The following is an 18,779-nucleotide window of genomic DNA, read 5'->3' as shown; positions in this document are numbered from 1 at the left end:
GCAACCACTCAGTCAGGAGAATCTTAGTGCTAAAAGGCCTGCATAAGTCACATGGTTAACAGAAGCAACAACTTGCACTGAATCACACAATTAAGACCAATCAGAAAAAAACAAAAACAGAAAATAGACAGTATGTGAACTCCAGTGAAATTGTATCCAGGTTCTCCCACAAACTCTCCAACTCTGCTAAATAGATGCTGGAGAGGATAGACCTGAATTTTATGTAGTGAAGACTAGAGGACTTAAAGGGCAGACAGTTAGGATTCTATGTGGGTTGATTCATGAGTCCACATCTCTGGGGATATGTGTGTTTGCAATATATATAGCTTTTCTCCCACAATCAGTGTCTTCTAGGCTGAGGCAGGATTGACAGTAAGAATAGAAGTGAGTTCCTCAGAGAAACGAATTGATTTCCGAATTATGGCTTCATGAACCGGTGCTCGTGATACCAAGCAGGACCCTGTGGGGTTCCCGGACACAAAACCTGTTCTGTGTCCCCCATTTCTTGATTACAGGAAATGGGCTTCATTCAGCCTCCATTACCTTTCCTGAGTTCCAACGAGCAGGTTCAAACTGTTGCTAACTAGGGAAGGGTGGATGCAGAGACAAAGGAGGAGCAATAGTCCAGCCTTGCGTCAGAGTCTTGGTTCTTCATCAAGGGATACACATAACACATACTGAATTCCCTACCAGGTAGGAGAAATTAATGGTATGCTGCCCACAAGCATGTAAATCCCAGGCTGGTTGGAACCAGAAGGTTAATGATGCTGACTCCCACTTACCTCACCACCAGTTAATCAGAAGGTGGCCCACAAATTGGTCATAACCTCTTTGAACCATTACTATAAAATTTCTCACTACCGTCTCCAGGTTGGGACACACAATTCTGAGGACATTAGACCACTGTGGCTCCTTTTGACTAACAAAGCAATAAAGCTATTTTTTTCTACTTCACCTAAAAACTGTCACTGAAAATCAATTCTTTGTCCAAGTACAGAGGCTGGGTTTGACTTCAGTAAACAGAAAATTTCAGAATGATTCTCTTGTTTTGTTGTAGCCAAATGCTCCGGGAAGCAAACTCACTCAGAAGGACAGAGTGGATAGCAGAGTGCAGTTTATTACACTGGCGGGTCCTAGGCAGAGTTTCCTCTTTAGCCAGGGATCCTGACAGACTTTCGTGAAAACCTTATATACCTTAAGTGTACGTGCTCAAGACCCCATCCCCAAATTCCTTAAACCTAGCCTGGAAAATGTTAAAGGGAGATGCAATCAGGTCCCAGCCATGATTCATAGTCAGAAGGGTCAGCTGTTTATACACTGTAGCCTACACCAATCGGTGCCCTAAAGATTACAAAGGTGATTGACGGCATAGGGGGTTATTGCATTCTTTCTGACTATGGGAAAGCTTCATATGGAACCTGGTGTTTATCAGTCCGGGAGGCCTGTTCCGCTGTAGGTATGTTATCTCCATGGCTACCAGGCACATAGTCCAAAGTTCACTGAAAATGCACCTAGGCGCATAGTCCAAAGTTCACTGGGAATGTAAGATGGAGTTTCCTTCTTCTTCAAGATGGGGCCAGCCCCCCCTGTTCCTTTCCTCCTTCAGTCTGTGTAGCGATGAAGGACAGGGGTCAAGTGCTTATTTTACCATCACCTCACAGGCATGCTCTAGAAGTCAGTGACTGGACTGAACAATAATTCAGTTTCTCAATCACAAATGAAAAAATGATAAAAATAAATAAATAAATAAACAATGAAATAGGAGACTTATGTTAGATTAGAAAATTACCAGTTTTAGCACAATGACATACAAAGTGTTGTGTGCAACAGGGGGAAGAAGTATATTATTTAACTCTTTGCCCTCCTCTTTTTTTTCTCCTCTACCCTCTGTCATTTGATGCTGTGAATTCTTTAATAATGTAAGTGAGAGTTCAGCTTCTTTGAAGGAGAGATTTATACATGTCAAGGTAACTAAACATCAATGATGAAATAACTTTTAACCACACATTCTTTTAAAGGCAAGAATGTGGAACACCCAGGTTAAAGAAACAATTCCCCTTTCTAGCTCTCCTCTAAGAGTGTTCTCATTCTCTCTTACTCTCTCTCACTGTTCCCTACAAAATGCAAGTCTTCCAGTCTTTAATCCTACCAATTAATGGGATAATGTGTGGCCAAGAACATTCTAAATTATTCATGGCTCCCTCATTCTTTGTGCCAAACACTCTTGTCAACCCCTGGAGTGAAATGTAGCTTGTATGCCTCCCAGTGAAATTGAACTAGACCAGAGTTCATCTAATGTGGTGTTCTGTAGGACTGAGGATGGTGTTTCTAAAAAGAAAACATTCTGTTATAGGCTGAGTTGACTATGGTGTCAAGCTACGTTAAAATATACCCCCAAGAAGTAAAAAAGAAAAACATAGAGAAGTTCTAGGCCATGATGAACTAACAAGGCCAAAGTTGGGTCTTTTTAAGTGCGGGAACACATTACAGGCAGTCTCAGTTAGCCCTGATTAAATTTTAAAATGGAATTTGTATAGAGATCAGTACAATTTCCCTGGAGTTTTATAAAAACAGCTGCAAATCAATTACCAAGTATAGCACTTTAAAACAAGCTCATATTTGTAAAGTCCATTAAGTACCAAAGGAAGGGTAAGTATTTTATTATTGTTTCCTTCATTTTTGTAAAGTGACTCAGTCTCATTTTACTAACAAGGTCAACAATAAATGGCATTCAAGTAACAGAGAAGGTTTCTCACAATGTACTTACATTCACATCAACAGGTTTGGATGAAATATCACTGTTTTCTTTGTCCATTTCTAGGTGTTCTGTAGGTGAACATCCAGAGGTGCCTCAAAGCCAGCTTTTCAGCCTCTTACATTCCCGCTTGAGAAGAACTTGTTGCCATATTCGAGCTAGCTAGAGGGACGGAATCAATTTACCTCCACCAGGTCCAGTTCAGAAACTGAAGCTGCCTCATTGCTATATAGTGAATGTTAAAGGGACCTAGCAGAGAGCTTCGCAAATCCAAACTAAAGGCTTCTTAATATTTCTCTGAATCAGGCCTCCTAGAGCCCAGCCTCAAGGCAAGTTTGCCTTAGGAGGATACAATCCAACAACCCCCAGATATTTACAAGTCTTTTGAATGTTTGCCTACATCTACAAAGGAATATTAAGAGATCTAACTTCTAACCCTCAGCATTGCTTCTTAGAAATCCCCACACTGCCCAGGGGAGGGAGAAATGCACAAAGGAGGTCAACTGTATGGTGATGGTAGTGATTAGACTTAGGATCATGACCCCTTTTGTAATGTATATAAATATCAATTTATAATGTTGTACACCTGAAATTATATAATGTTTCATGCCAGTTTTGCCTCAATTAAAAAAAAAAAAGAGGGACTTCCCCGGTGGTCCAGTGGCTAAGATTCACCCTCCCAATGCAGGAGGCTCAGGAGCTAGACTCCACATGCCACAACTAAGAATTTATTTTGCATACAGCAACTAAAGATTCCAAGTGCCACAACTAAGATCCAGAGCAGCCAAATAAATAAATATTTAAAAAAAAAATTCTTCTACACCCTCACACATACCCATTTCTCTTGCTGGCATCTCATGCCAACTCCAGAAGCCTCACTTTCTAATTCTGCTCTCAGCTTTCTAGCTACACTCTTTAAAAATCCCTATTCAAGAGATTTTTTTGGTTTCCTTTTTTACTTCCTCTCCTCTTGCCGTCCTCAGAAAACCCAGGCCCTTCCTGATGAAAGTCCCCTGTTTCCATCTCTCCTATTCTTCCCCAGGTCAACCTGAATTAGAGTCACGGTAGGAAAGGAGAGCGATTTCGAGGGTGGGATAAGGCTCACACACTGTCCCTCGTCCCTGTGAAACAGGCATGCTTCCCTCTGGGCAGTGGGCATCAGTGGAAAGTTGATTGATCGCCCTTTAAAGGCTGATCTGGACACAACTCTGTGTCATTTGGGGACGGTCATCAGAAAGCAAGTGAGAAACCGCCTGCTGAAAGGGATGGAAGCTAGCTAAGTAAAGCCGGACAAACAAATTATGTCATGTTGTACACATTTGCTTCCTGGCTTTTTTATTTATTACTAACAGTGATGAAATGACTAATAATGCTTTAGGCTTTATAATGGTAAGACAGGGACATTTTTAACTGAAGTCCTTTTTAATTGCCTGTCCTTTTTGTATTTATTTCCTATATTTTTAGAACTACTCATTTCACATATATAAGTAAAATATATGTCTTAGGCAGTGGCCACTGAAAAGACCCTCTCCTTGAGAATCAAACTTTAGACAGTCTCTTCTGAGCCTTCTTTATGGCCAGGCCTCATTCTGGGATCCTTACCTCATCTGTCTACCCAACTGTAGAAAGGATCCTGCTGTTAACATGGAGAAAATCCCACTACCTTGGTTTCTGATTACCCTTGATAGCTGATTAAGTTCCTCAATCTCTACCTTTGATGGACAGTCTTTGGCCTGCCTTTAGCAAGAATCCCTTGACATTTGAGGTTTCCTCTTAGTAATTTTCTATCCACTGATACCCTCACCCTGTTCATTTGCTATCTTTGGGGCTTCCCGGGTGGCTCAGCGGCAAAGAATCCACCTGTCAGTACTGGAAACTCAACTTCTATCCCCGGGTCAGGAAGATCCCCTGGAGAAGGAAACGGCAATGCACGCCAGTATTCTTGCCTGAAAGATCTCAAGGACGGAGGAGCCTGGCAGGCTACCATCTGTGGGGTTGCAAAGAGTCCAACATAACAGTAACTAAGCAACAACAAAAACCAGCTGTCTTTATTCAATCTGGAATTGAGCTAAGTTCTACTCTGAAGTCTCTTCCCCCTGTTACACCATTCTCTTTGAATAGAATTCTTTCTACTATATGTTTGAAACACGAAGAATGGGAAGGGGCAGCAAATCATAAGAGGTTGCACTATATGCACAGAATTTTAAAACAATCATAAAACCAACTACAGGCTGATATTTTAAATCTCTGTTTGCCGGAAGTTCTAAATAATGTCAGTGATAAAATACTCTTCTCTGAAAAAAAAAATCTTTGTTGTAAATTCTAAACAATTGCTTCCATTACAATTAAGTTTTAATAATATATATATAAACTTCAAATGGAGTGTTTTTATTATTCATTATTTAATAAATAAGGAATGCTATATAGAAGTTAATGTGAAGAACTCCCATTTGTGTGAAAGTGAACGTGTTAGTCATTCAGTCTTGTCCCACTCTTTGCGACCCCGCGGCTATACGTTCAGGCTCCTCTGTCCATGAGACTCTCCAGGCAAGTATACTGGAGTGAGTTGCCATTTCCTTCTCTAGGGGATCTTCCTTGACCCAGGAATCAAACCTGGGTCTCCTGCATTACAGGCAAATTCTCTACCCATTTGTATAGTTGGCCCCAAACACAAAAGGACTCTATTGAACATGTTCGTTTTGGAAGTAAGTTTCTAATAGTTTGGAATCACTTGAACTCACCTGGGGCAGAATTTTCACATTTCGGCATTTCAGTCCTGAATATTCATTGGAAGGACTGATGCCGAAGCTGGAACTCCAGTACTTTGGCCACCTGATGGAAAGAACTGACTCATTTGAAAAGACCCTGATGCTGGGAAAGACTGAAAGCAGGAGGAGAAGGAGACGACGGAGGATGAGGTGGTTGGATGGCATCACCGACTCGATGGACATGAGTTTGAGCAAGCTCTGGGAGTTGGTGATGGACAGGGAGGCCTGGCATGCTGCAGTCCATGGGGTCACAAAGAGTCAGACATGACTGACCGACTGAACTGACAGACTGACTGGTGCAGAATTCTTGCTTCCAAAAACCTCTACCAATGGGACCAGTGGGACTACCAATTCCTGCACTTAGAGAGACTATTCAAATAAGAAATAATAGAACAATGATTGTAAAGATGAAAAAACAGAACTGCAACTATTTCATATCTGTTACTTTCATGTGATCATTCAAAATTAATTTATATTTAAAATGTAAAGCAAGAGTATGAACTGAATGTAAGCTGCAAGGTATGATATTTTATATATAATATTTTGTATTCAATATTTATTTTGGTAATTTTATTTTTGCTAGCAAAAGTACACAAAATCAAATAAACCTTTTCACTCTTTTTTCCTAGATATTATTATTATTCATTTTATTTCATGACTATTACAGAAAATGTGTTCATTGTATTAAGACAAGGCTTGTTTAAAAACAACCCCCTACAGGTGGACAGATATATGATAAAGCAAGTATAAAAAATACTAATGTTGGAATCTAGATGTGGTTATATGCATTTACACTACAGATTCCTTTCAACTATATTCTGAAACTTTTCTTGATTAAATATTGGAGAGAAAATTTTCATCTCCAGGAGTCAAAACTCTAGATAAACCACTGGTTTTGAGAGGTAACAGCAAAGGCACCTGGGGTACAGGGTAAGGTCTTGGTGAATGAGCTTTCATTCATCTCCTTTTGCTTTTATCACCATGGAAATTCTGGTGCAAAAATCCCTTCAATTTCTAGAACATACTGCCAAAGACAATCACAACGGCCAGATGTAGGTTAGTGCTTGAAACAGCTTCAAAAAGAGTGAAGAGATTTCTTTTCTTTCCCAGGAACAAAGATCCTTTTGCTGAGGGAAGTGAGGCAGGTGTCTGCCCACTGGCTGGTGAGCAGATAGTGTGTTGAGACCTGATAGGAGGAGAAACATCTCCACATTGGATTCCACAGTGATTGTGAGGAGCACATAACTCAACACATCAATTCATCACATGAAAATATTTGCAGTGCTTCAAACTTTGGCCTCAAGATGAGCTTAGCATGGTAGGGCCAAGTAATCCATCTAACAAGAGCAAGACTCTAAACCCCTGGCACAGAAGGCTCTTACCAGGGAGTAGGTGTGGGGTGGTGGCACTTCCATCCTTGCCTAACCAGAGGAGAGGCCAGTTGTCTGGAAACCAATAAAGTTCATTTCTGCTACTCTGACAAAACGTGGTCCACTGGAGAAGAGAATGGCAAGCCACTTCAGTATTCCTGCCTTGAGAATCCCATGAACAGTATGAAAAGGCAAAAAGAGGACACTGAAAGATGAACTCCCCAGGTCGGTGGGTGCACAATATGCCACTGGAGATCAGTGGAGAAATAACTCCAGAAAGAATGAAGGGATGGAGCCAAAGCAAAAACAATACCCAGTTGTGGATGCGACTGGTGATGGAAGCAAGGTCCGATGCTGTAAAGAGCAATATTGCATAGGAACCTGGAACGTTAGGTCCGTGAATCAAGGCAAACTGGAAGTGGTCAAACAGGAGATGGCAAGAGTGAACATTGACATTTTAGGAATCAGTGAACTAAAATGGAGTGGAATGGGTGAATTTAAGTCAGATGACCATTATATCTACTACTGTGGGCAAGAATCCCTTAGAAGAAATGGAGTAGTCATCATAGTCAACAGAAGAGTCCAAAATGCAGTCCTTGGATGCAATATCAAAAATGACAGAAGGATCTCTGTTCATTTCCAAGGCAAACTATTCAATATCACAGTAATCCAAGTCTATGCCCTGACCAGTAATGCTGAAGAAGTTGAAGCTGAATGGTTCTATGAAGACCTACAAGACCTTCTAGAAATAACACCCAAAAAGATATCCTTTTCATTATAGGGGGCTGGAATGAAAAAGTAGGAAGTAAAGAAATACCTGAAATAATAGGCAAATTTGGCCTTGGAGTACAGAATGAAGCAGGGCAAAGGCTAATAGAGCTTTGCCAAGAGAATGCACTGGTCATAGCAAACACCCTCTTCCAACAACACAGGAGAAGATTCTACACATGAACATCACCAGATGGTCAATACTGAAATCCAATTGATTCTATTCTTTGCAGCCCAAGATGAAGGAGCTCTATACAGTCAGCAAAATCAAGGCCAGGAGCTAACTGTGGTTCAGATCATGAACCACATGATCACGATCAACTCCTTATTGCCAAATTCAGACTTATATTGAAGAAAGTAGGGGAAACAAATAGACCATTCAGGTATGACCTAAATCAAATCCCTTACGATCATACAGTGAAGTGAGAAGTAGATTCAAGCAATTAGATCTGATAGACAGAGTGCCCAAAGAACTATGGGCAGAAGTTCGTGACATTGTACAGGAGGCAGGGATCAAGACCATCCCCAAGAAAAAGAAATGCAAAAAGGCAAAATGTTGTCTGAGAAGACCTTACAAATAGCTGTGAAAAGAAGAGAAGCAAAAGGCAAAGGAGAAAAGGAAAGATATGCCCATTTGAATGCAGAGTTCCAAAGAATAGCGGTTCATGGTGTCGCAAAGAGTTGGACATGACTGAGTGACTGAACTGAAAGAATAGCAAGGAGAAATAAGAAAGCCTTCCTCAGGGATCAATGTAAAGAAATAGAGGAAAACAAGAGAATGGGAAAGACTAGAGATCTCTTGAAGAAAATTAGAGATACCAAGGGAACATTTCATGCAAAGATAGGGTCAATAAAGAACAGAAATGGTAGGGACCTAACAGAAGCAGAGATATTAAGAAGAGGTACCAAGAATACACAGAAGAACTACACAAAAAAGATCTTCATGACCCAGATAATCAGGATGGTGTGATCACTCACCTAGAGCCAGACATCCTGGAATGAGAAGTAAAGTGGGCCTTAGGAAGCATCACTACAAAGACAGTGGAAGTGATAGAATTCCAGTTGAGCTATTTCAGATCCTAAAAGGTGATGCTGTGAAAATGCTGCACTCAGTATGTCAGCAAATTTGGAAAATTCTCCAAGCCACACTTCAATTGTACATGAACTGTGAGCTTCCAGATGTTCAAGCTGGATTTAGAAAAGGCAGAGGAACCAGAGATCAAACTGCCAACATTTGCTGGATCATTGAAAAAGCAAAAGAGTTCCAGAAAAACATCTACTTCTGCTTTACTGACTATGCAAAAGCCTTTGACTGTGGATCACAACAAACTGTGGAAAATTCTTAAAGAGATGGAAATACCAGATCATCTGACCTACCTCTTGAGAAATCTGTATGCAGGTCAGGAAGCAACAGTTAGAACTGGACATGAAACAACAGACTGGTTCTAAATTGGGAAAGGTGTATTTCAAGGTTGTATATTGTCACCCAGCTTATTTAACTTATATGCAGAGTACATCATGAGAAATGCTGGGCTGGATGAAGCACAAGCTGAAATCAAGATTGCTGGGAGAAATATCAATAACCTCAGATATGCAGATGACTTCATCCTTATGGCAGAAAGCAAAGAAGAACTAAAGAGCCTCTTGATGAAAGTGAAAGATGAGAATGAAAAAGTTGGCTTAAAGCTCAACATTCAGAAAACTAAGATCATGGCATCTGGTCCCATCACTTCATGGTAAAGAGATGAGTAACTGTGGAAAGAGTGACAGACTTTATTTTTTTGTTCTCCAAAATCACTGCAGATGGTGACTGCAGCCATGAAATTAAAAGACGCTTACTCCTTGGAAGAAAAGTTATGACCAACCTAGACAGCATATTCAAAAGCAGAGACATTACTTTGTCAACAAAGGACTATATAATCAAAGCTATGGTTTTTCCAGTAGTTACGTATGGATGTGAGAGTTGGACTATAAAGAAAGCTGAGCACTGAAGAATTGATGCTTTTGAACTACGGTGTTGGAGAAGACTCTTGAGAGTCCCTTGGGCTGCAAGGAGATCAAACTAGTCCATCCTAAAGGAAATCAGTCCTGAATATTCCTTGGAAGGACTGATGCTGAAGCTGAAACTCCAATACTTTGGCCACCTGATGTGAAGAACTGACTCATTGGAAAATTCCCTGATGCTGGGAAAGATTGAAGGGGATGACAGAGGATGAGATGGTTGGATGGCATCACTGACTTGATGGACATGAGTTTGAGTAAACTCTGGGAGTTGGTGTTGGACAGGAAGGCCTGGTGTGCTGCAGTCCATGGGGTCACAGAGAGTTGGACACGACTGAGCGACTGAACTGCACTTAGGATCCACTTCCCTCCATTATGACCAATGGCCCCGTGCAAAGTCGCTATCTGATCATCACTTACCACCAAAAGGAGTGAATTCTGAGCAAACACAAGGTTGCCCAGGAGCCTGGAAAGTCAGCCAGCCACTTAACACTATCCCTCCTGGAGTCCTGTAATAAAGGAGACCAGAGTGATCCTAGCTTCTCCTCTCCTGCTGACTCACAGGGAGCCTGATAGTAATTCTTTATATAGCATCATATAGATCTTTGTTAAAAATGAAGTGATGTGGAACATCTTAGAGAACCCCTAGATCTGTATCATTGTAATATCTCCTTAATAAGTTTTCCTCCTCTGGGCTCACCCCTTCCATGTGTTTGTCATTACTAAATACATCTTTCTAAAATAACTCTCCAGTGTCACCTCCATCTTTGACAATGGCAGCCAGATTTTCTGTTGTTTAGCCCCCTAGCCTGATATTCAAGATTTTCCTCAGCATGGTACCAGACTACTTTTAGCCTGTCAAATCATGCAGTTTCAGCATTTATTCCTCTATTTATTCACCCATCCTTCTGTTAACTCAACACTTATTGCATGCCTACTATATGATAGATGCCAAATATTTTTCAAGTGAATAAACTATATCTCTGCCCTTAGAAAGCTCTCAATAGAATTTGATATTGAAACTCCAACTAGAAATCTTAACTTATCTACTTAAAAATTAATTGCAGTATATAGTGGAACTATATGTAGATTTGTTCTGTATTTTCCAAGTCTCCGGTAAATGTGCTATACTTTCATAATTTGAAAAACATTTTAAAGCAAAAAAAAAGCTCTCAATAGAGGAGGCTACAACATTATGTAATAAATTCTATCAAAGACGTGTCCAAAAAATGCCCTAGAATCATAGTGGAGGCTGATATCAGCAGTCCTCTCCTCTCAATCTTGCTGTGTCCTGCCTCCCGCTCCGGTCCACATGACCTTATTCAAGTCTTTGCCACTTTCAATAGCCTACTTTTCTACCTACTTTTTCACCCCAGCCCATAGCACTCTCTTCTTCCCCTAACTCATAATCTTCATTGTGCATACCAGTACTTGAGACTTAAATATTGTTAGAATAATCCATCAAACACTACTTTGTAGCATCTGTCAATGTTGTCTTGTTGATTATTTAGCTTATCATCTGTATATTCTGTCTCCAAGCTCCTTGACCTCATACTAAGCAGTCACATCTGCAATGACCCTATTTCCAAATAAGGTCATGTTCTGAGGTTATAGGAGTTCAAACTTCAACTTATCTTCTGAAATAAATTACACAAACCCAAAACACCCTGCAAGTTCTGAGGAATGGAAGGGACTCTTGGAGGGCAGTCACTCTCAACAGAGTAAACTTGCTTTCAAGTTTTGCAAGTGGACAGTATTGCAAAAATTCTAAAGCCTGGTCATAGTCTACAAAAGCTGCAGGTGGCGTTCTAACCATGTTCTCTAGGTGTTATCCTGAACCTTGCCAGGTTCTGATTCCTTTTCCCTCTCTGATGAGGAGGGGGAAGTATAGGACAGTATGACCTAGTCGTGATCCAGGAGGAGCTGTTAGTACATCATCCATGATCAGTCATATCAATACCAGGGATGAATGTTCAGACAAGACTGTCCTGCATCAGACCAGTAACAGGAGGATAAGGAGGTAGATGGCCACTGTGACTTTTCTTTCTGGTTCAGTGGATATATTAGAGACCTCTTTTCTCTTTTAAGTTTGTGCTATAAAGAGTACTCATTTCAGCAGAAACATGTGGTTGGGCTAAGGGGAACTGAGTAAACTAGCCCGGAAATCATTCTATAGCATATCCCTCACCGGATAAAGCCTAAAGAGTCAGATTGGCCCAAGCTGGCAAATGACACTGTCACAGAAAGCAATGAACACATTGAGCTGGTAGAGTTCTGGCTTGCTGTAGGCACTGAATCAACTCAATGTTTGAGGAAGGAATGAATCTCCTGTACTAAAAAGTATTGATTTTGGAAATCATGCAAAGGTCACTGGAATACAAAGAAATTCTTTACTTTAAAACAGTTCTAAAAATGAGGTGAATCAGATTGAAAGGATAAGATTGGGGAAATGACACAATGATGAAAAATGAGAACAATTAGGATAAAAAGTATGAAAGAAAACAATGGAAACAAAAAAGCATGTGGCATAGGGCAGGGAGGAGGAAAAGGAGAAATAAAAACAAGAGGGGAAGAAAGCAAAGGTATAGGAGCAACTAACACATTTTAACGTGTATTCCATGGCATAATTTGGCCTGGAGAACACTTCTTTTCAGCAGAGCCATGGCCTACCCTGCTTTCTTTAGGATTAGCTTGTTTACCAATTTCATCTCTCTCATGCTGTCCAATGCTCCAAGTTCCTTTGGAGTTTAGCCCTTGGCATTCCAACTTCCCCATGGGCTGTGTGCATGTTTCTGAAATCTGAAATACATACTGTTTGACTATTTGCTCATTATCATAATCATTCACAATTAGAGACCCCAACATATGAAAAATCCCTCATTAAATGTTCCGGTCATTTCTATCAAATAACAGATGCCCGGGAGCACAACTAAGATTAAAATGTAAACATCACTGATGTGGTTTAAAAAAAAAAAAATAGACCTACCCTCCCAAACCCTCCACCCCCAAGAGAGAAGTATTTCTCAACTGAATTAGACACTTACTCCTAAAAAAATGGTTTGGCTCACCAACAGTTTTCACCTTGAGGGAATTTATACCATGAGGAAGCAGGGTTTTTGCCCTTCAGTTACAAACTGTAGGTTCAGATTTTGTTCCAGCCAGCACATACAATGTCTGTTGTGGTTTCTGTAGCATTCAATACTAATTTTTTTTTCAATCATTTCTGGTATTTCAATGTGATTAAGCTGACCTACTTAATCACAATGATACCCTAAAACTTCAGGGTACCAGGTAGATAGGCATTTATTTGCCAAAATGTAGCCTGCCTGTCACATTGTTTCTGATCTCATCTAAAGAGTTCTATCCTCTTCCCAGGTGGCTCAGTGATACAGAATCCACCTGCCAATGCGCAAGACGCAGGAGATGCAGGTTTAATCCCTGGGTGGGGAAGATTCCCCTGGAGGGAGAAATAGCAACCCACTCCAGTATTCTGCCTGGAAAATTCCATGGAAAAAGGAGCCTGGCTGGCTGCAGTCCATGGGACTGCAAAGAGTCAGAGGTAACTGAAGACAGCCTGGCAGATTGAAATAACTGTGCAGTGTGGCTGTGAGTGTTCATCGGGACGCGGGAGCCTTCAGCGGGATTTTACTCCCGTTCCCAGCAGGCTAAGAGCTTCTGACTTATTGGGATGACTGCTGCTGTCCTCTCACTTCTCGTCAAGCATAAAGGGCATATGAACGGATGTCTCTGCTAAGTGATCACTCAGTGCCTCAATTTGCTGCAATGGACCGGAAAGGGTTTTATCTTAAAAAGAGTTTTTGCACTTCTTTCACAAATTGTATGTCACTAGAAGTCCTTGACAGTGCCAACAGACACTGACCTACGGCTGCCAAATCTCCTTTCTCAAGATATAGTCTCTTCAGCCTCACTGATAAAAATGCCTTAGTTTCTGCACAAACCAACAAAGAATGGAATCTGTCCACTGGGCTGGCATCAGATCAGGAGAGCCACTGCTCTCCACATCACCCAGAGCCACGAGGAAGGACTTCTCAGGTGGGGGGCGCTCCTTCCCGACACTCCCTAAAATAAACCCGCATCAACTGAGGGAGTCTGTTCCTTTGGAACACCTTGAGTGTGGCATGGAGCCTGACACCTAGTAGCTGCTCAGTAAATCTTAGCTAACATAGTAAGTACTAACTAATAACATCTGATTACTGTGAATTAATGAATACAACATTGCCAAAGACCTAGTTTCTCTAAGCTTACCCCTTTTACCACAGAGGGGAGACTAGTTTTCTTCTCAAAATTAGTTTTTGTGCCCAAACAGAATGCCTCTTTCACCTTACCCTAATCCTCGCCCTAATTAAAAGATGCCAAAGAAAAAATTTTACATAATTTTACAGAGCTTTGCAGGAATAATTCTGATGAAGAACCACAGGTTAAAAAAATAATAATTGTAGATTAAACTTTCATACATAAAACAAGCTACCTTTAGCATTGGTTACTTGTATACACAAGTGTGCTCCAAATTCAGGAAGGATTTAAGCACTTCTTTCAATCAGAACCCAGGAAATCATATCTGTTCTTTCCTGAATTACAAACAGGTGAGCTCTTCACTGTGCATTTCTACCAGGGGAAAATGAAATGTTAGTCAAATATGGGACCACATCTTCACTTGTGTTTCCCCCGAGCCTAAGAGTGTGTTTAGGATGGAGAAGGCAATATTGACATAATTCATAAAACCTTGGAATCATAATGCTCAGGGTTCAAATTCTAGTCCCCCATTTACAACTATGTGACCCCCTTCGGCCTCTCTAATCCTCACTTTCCTGACCTGGGAAGTCTTGTCAATACTCCCCTTGCAGGTTCATTATACATGTTAGAGGAGATGAATTATATCGTTCAACATTTAGTAGGTGCTCAGTAAGTATCTTGCAAGTGAAATTCCCCAGGATCATTAATTTCCTCTTCAGTTGTTCCGAAGCAAGAGTTCCGCTCTCACAGAGTTTCTCATTTTGCAATTTGTGTGAGCCAAGCTCATCACAAGGGTGATACAGTGTTCTCCCAAGGGATTATTGTCCCGAGAATGTTCCAAGGATGGCTCTTTAGCTTTTCCGACAGAGGGCCGTTTCAATGTCTGTTTCATTAAATAAAGGTCAGCAGGGCAATATTCACCATAAACCCGTTTGAACCAGAGCGAGTTGTACCCTTGCCCTTTAAAACGGCCTTACATTCTCAGCTCAGGGCCATGAAAGTTGACATATTCATTTTGAGAATATATTATAGGCTCATTGCCAAATCAGAACTTTAATTTTTCTGAATGACAAATCAATTAAACACATTTTGCTTTAATTCTCTTGCCTAAGACATCCAAGCTGAATTCTGGAAACAATTTCTGTTCTGGTGCCATATTTTGGATTTTTTATTTTTCCAGTTGACACTTCTGTTTTTACCAACCATGTGTGCTTCAAAGTCATTAACAAGCATGAACAGCTCATGGATTTAATGTGGTCTTTGGAAGAAATGAAAAATGCTGGGATTTGGAGCAAGGACCCAGCAGTCATAAAACTCCTTTGAAGCTGCTGAGAAAGAACAACAAGTTCCTTGTAGGCAGACAATGTTTTTCAGAATATTCACAAATAGATTTTTAAAGTGCTAATGCTGATGAGAGTGTAGAGAAATGGCCTCACTTATCTTTTACAGGTGAATGCAAACTGGTACTATAGGTATAATTTGACCATATTAACCCAAAATGGGTATTTAGCATCTAGGAAATTATCCTAAGGAAATGATCATAAAGATACATCTATATAACTGGGGGGGGGGGGGGGGTTGCTTCCCTTGTGGCTCAGCTGGTAAAGACTCTACCTGCAATACGGGAGACCTGGGTTTGATCCCTGGGTTGGGAAGATCCCCTGGAGAAGGGAAAGGCTATCCACTCCAGTATCCTGGCCTGGAGAATTCCATGGGCTGTATAGTCCATGGGGTTGCAAAGAGTCGGACACGACTGAGCAACTTTCACTTTCATATAATTTTTCATACTTTCAATTTTAATGGCGAATTTGGAAACATTCTAAAATTAACAAAAAATGATCAATTAAGTGAAATGTGGTACATTCATTCAGTGGATTTTTGATGGGAAAGTACTTTTGTCCTTTCCATGTAGAAGAGGTTTCGATGTAGGAAGTATTACTTCTTCCTATCTTGTTGGAACACCCCCGTGAGTCACATCCTCTTGTTTCTTGAGACAATATCTGCCCTCTCCTTTCTATGAAGCTTTAATGATGAACAGATTGCATCCAAGAGGAACTAGTTTCATGCAAAAGGATAATGAAGATGGAAACATTCTAAAAATGTTATGTTAATTACATATGTATTTTAATATTCTATGATGGTGTGCATTAAATTGTGGAGAATGGTCATCTTGGATAATAGGATTAAAGAGAGTTGTTCATGTTCCCTGAATTATTTGGATATTTTACAAAGTTTTATCAAGGGAGGAAGAATACTTATTTTGAAATTTAAAAAAGGAAAAATTATTGCTGTCCCCATGCATAAATACTGTGAAGCTAGAGTGATAGAAAATTAAGTATGCTAAACATTAATTGAAATTTGTGTAATTAATAAAGTAGCAGCAAGATTATAAAATAACTATAAGCCAACATCTGAAATCACTGTGTGCTTCCAAGGAGGACTGCCTCAGAGACTCATCTGCTATGGATCATGTCATTGTTACTGGCAATACAAGGTAATCTTAACTTCAGTCCAGTTCAGTTCAGTCGCTCAGTCATGTCCCACTCTTTGTGACCCCATGGACTGCAGCACGCCAGGCTTCCTTGTCCATCACCAACTCCTGGAGTTTACTCAAACTCATGTCCATCGAGTCGGTGATGCCATCCAACCATCTCATCCACTGTCGTCCCCTTTTCCTCCCACTCTCAATCTTTCCCAGTGTCAGGTGAGTGTATGCTCCTTGGTTCTTTGTCTCGTCAAAACAAAAGTTTGGAGTGACGGACATTGAAGCCCCCTCGGCGGGTCACAGCTCTTGGGTCTTGGACAGACCGTGTTATAGCTCTTAAATAAATCAGTGTTACAGCTCATGTTACAGCTCTATTTTATTTAGATGATAGCAGGAAAATCCATCTTCGAGGTGTGAGGGCACGTCGATCCAAAGACGCGAAGAGGAGAGAGCCCCATCGTGCAGGAGAGAGAGAGGGAGAAGAGGGCTTTGGCTCCTCTTTTTATACGTTTCTCTGTCCCTGGGCCTGCCTTATGTAAATTGGGCCAGCCAGGAGTGTTGTTTGTTTTACCTGAGGTTCTCACTCCGGTCCTCGGACCTTCCTTTGTTCTATTTTCGCGGGCTTTACCCTTCCAGGTCTTTTAGCCACCACCATCCTGGACTCCTTTTCCCTAGTCTAACTACCTAACATTCCCTCTCAAGAGATGGGAGGCCCAATTCTTTAGGAATAGGGGCGTCGAGGTCTCTCTGGCTACTTCCTGCTGAACTGGGACGGCGAGGGGCATTGGGCCTCCCCCTCTTGTTAGTCTCAGGCCTCAGAGTCCTTATAGTGGTGTCCATCTAAGGGTGACTGATATTTTCCGTGGTTGGCTGTAGTTTTATATTGTTGTTGAACTGGCGCTGCATGTCGTAGCTTGACCTGGTGGCAGAGGCTTAGCCTCTATGGTCTCAAAATTGGAGACAGTAGTCTGCATATCCGGCTCTTCTTTTTCCATCCAAGACAAAGCTGCTTCCATCAGTGTACCAGATTTCCTCAGGATTGGTCAGAGGATCTTCTGACAATCCCTCTCAGGGTTTTGTCCAGTTGTCCAAGGTTTCTAGACAGGAGTGAAAGGGGAGAGAGCCCTCGGGGGTAGGCAAGAGGGTGGCTGGGTTAAGAGCCTCACAAGGGGATATAGTGAGGCCTGGATTTTCCATCAGTATTTCTTGATATCTGAGGATTCTTTGATCAGACATCCATAAATGGCCTCTCCCATTTAGGAGTTGCTTTACTTGGTGGCTGGTAAAAAATAGTTAGTTTGCCCCCAAAGGAGAGTTTTAAAACATCTTCTATCATGATTGCAATAGCTGCAAGATTTCGAAGGTAGCGGGGCCAGCCTTGGGCGGTTGGATCGAGTCTCTTGGATAAGTAAGCTACAGGCTGGGGCTCAGATCCCAACCTTTGAGTTAACACTCCCAAGGCTATTCCCTCTCTTTCATGGACATAAAGTTGGAATGCCTTTTTTTTGGATCTGGCAACCTCAAGGCAGGTGCCTGAGTTAAGGCCTGTTTTAGTGTAGCTTCTGCCTCCTTTTGAGGAGTTCCCCACATTAGTGGGATTGAATCATCTCGTCCCTTTAAGCTTTTATATAAGGGCTGGGCAATTAGACCATAGTTGGGTATCCTGATTCTACAGTACCCAGTTAGCCCCAGGAAAGCTCGCAATTGTTTTCGAGTCGCGGGGGAGGGCAACTGGAGGATTCCTTGTACCCGATCCGAGGACAGCCTCCTGGACCCATGTGTAATCTGAACTCCCAGGTAAGTGACATTTGTCTTGACCATCTGTGCCTTAGCATGGGGGACTTTATATCCCCTTTCTGACAAAAAGCTTAGAACCTGAATTGCACGTTGTTGGGCAATTTTCTCATCTGGAGAGCAGATTAGTAGGTCATCTACGTATTGTAATATTTTCCCATTAGGTCCCAGGTCCAGATGTAGGAGATTCCGGCTAAGGGCCTGTCCAAACAAGTGGGGGCTGTCTCTGAACCCCTGAGGTAATACTGTCCAAGTCATCTGTTGGTGTTTTTTCTCCTGGGGCCTCCCACTCAAAAGCAAAAAGATATTGGGATTCTTTAGCCAGTGGTATGCAAAAAAATGCATCTTTGAGATCCAAGACTGTAAACCACTTGGCACTGGGTGGGATTTCTCCCAAGATTACATAGGGATTGGGTACTCTGGGATGGAGGGGGACTACAGCTTCATTTATGATCCGGAGATCTTGAACCATTCGCCAGGTTCCGTCCTTTTTCTTTACTGAGAGGATTGGGGTGTTACATGGCGAACTGGTGGGGACCAATAGCCCACAAGCAAGGAATTTATTTATTAAAGACTGTAGTCCC

At 41.4% G+C, this 18,779-nt stretch overlaps 1 protein-coding gene across 1 annotated transcript in view; it reads right to left on the bottom strand.

The window, feature by feature from the left end:
- TMPRSS7 (transmembrane serine protease 7) overlaps positions 1 to 2,815 on the bottom strand; it is a 45,154-nt gene extending 42,339 nt beyond the window's left edge. The window contains exon 1 of the mRNA XM_061134128.1: positions 2,768 to 2,815. Within this exon, the coding sequence (XP_060990111.1) occupies positions 2,768 to 2,815 (48 nt within the window). The remainder of the gene's footprint in view (positions 1 to 2,767) is intronic.
- Positions 2,816 to 18,779: the final 15,964 nt, after the last annotated feature.

The sequence above is a fragment of the Dama dama genome, chromosome 31 (genome assembly GCF_033118175.1).
Source record: "Dama dama isolate Ldn47 chromosome 31, ASM3311817v1, whole genome shotgun sequence".
NCBI classification, from domain to species: Eukaryota; Metazoa; Chordata; class Mammalia; order Artiodactyla; family Cervidae; genus Dama; species Dama dama.
The sequence above is the reverse complement of the archived record's forward strand: the minus strand, read 5'-3'. Positions and strand labels throughout refer to the sequence as shown.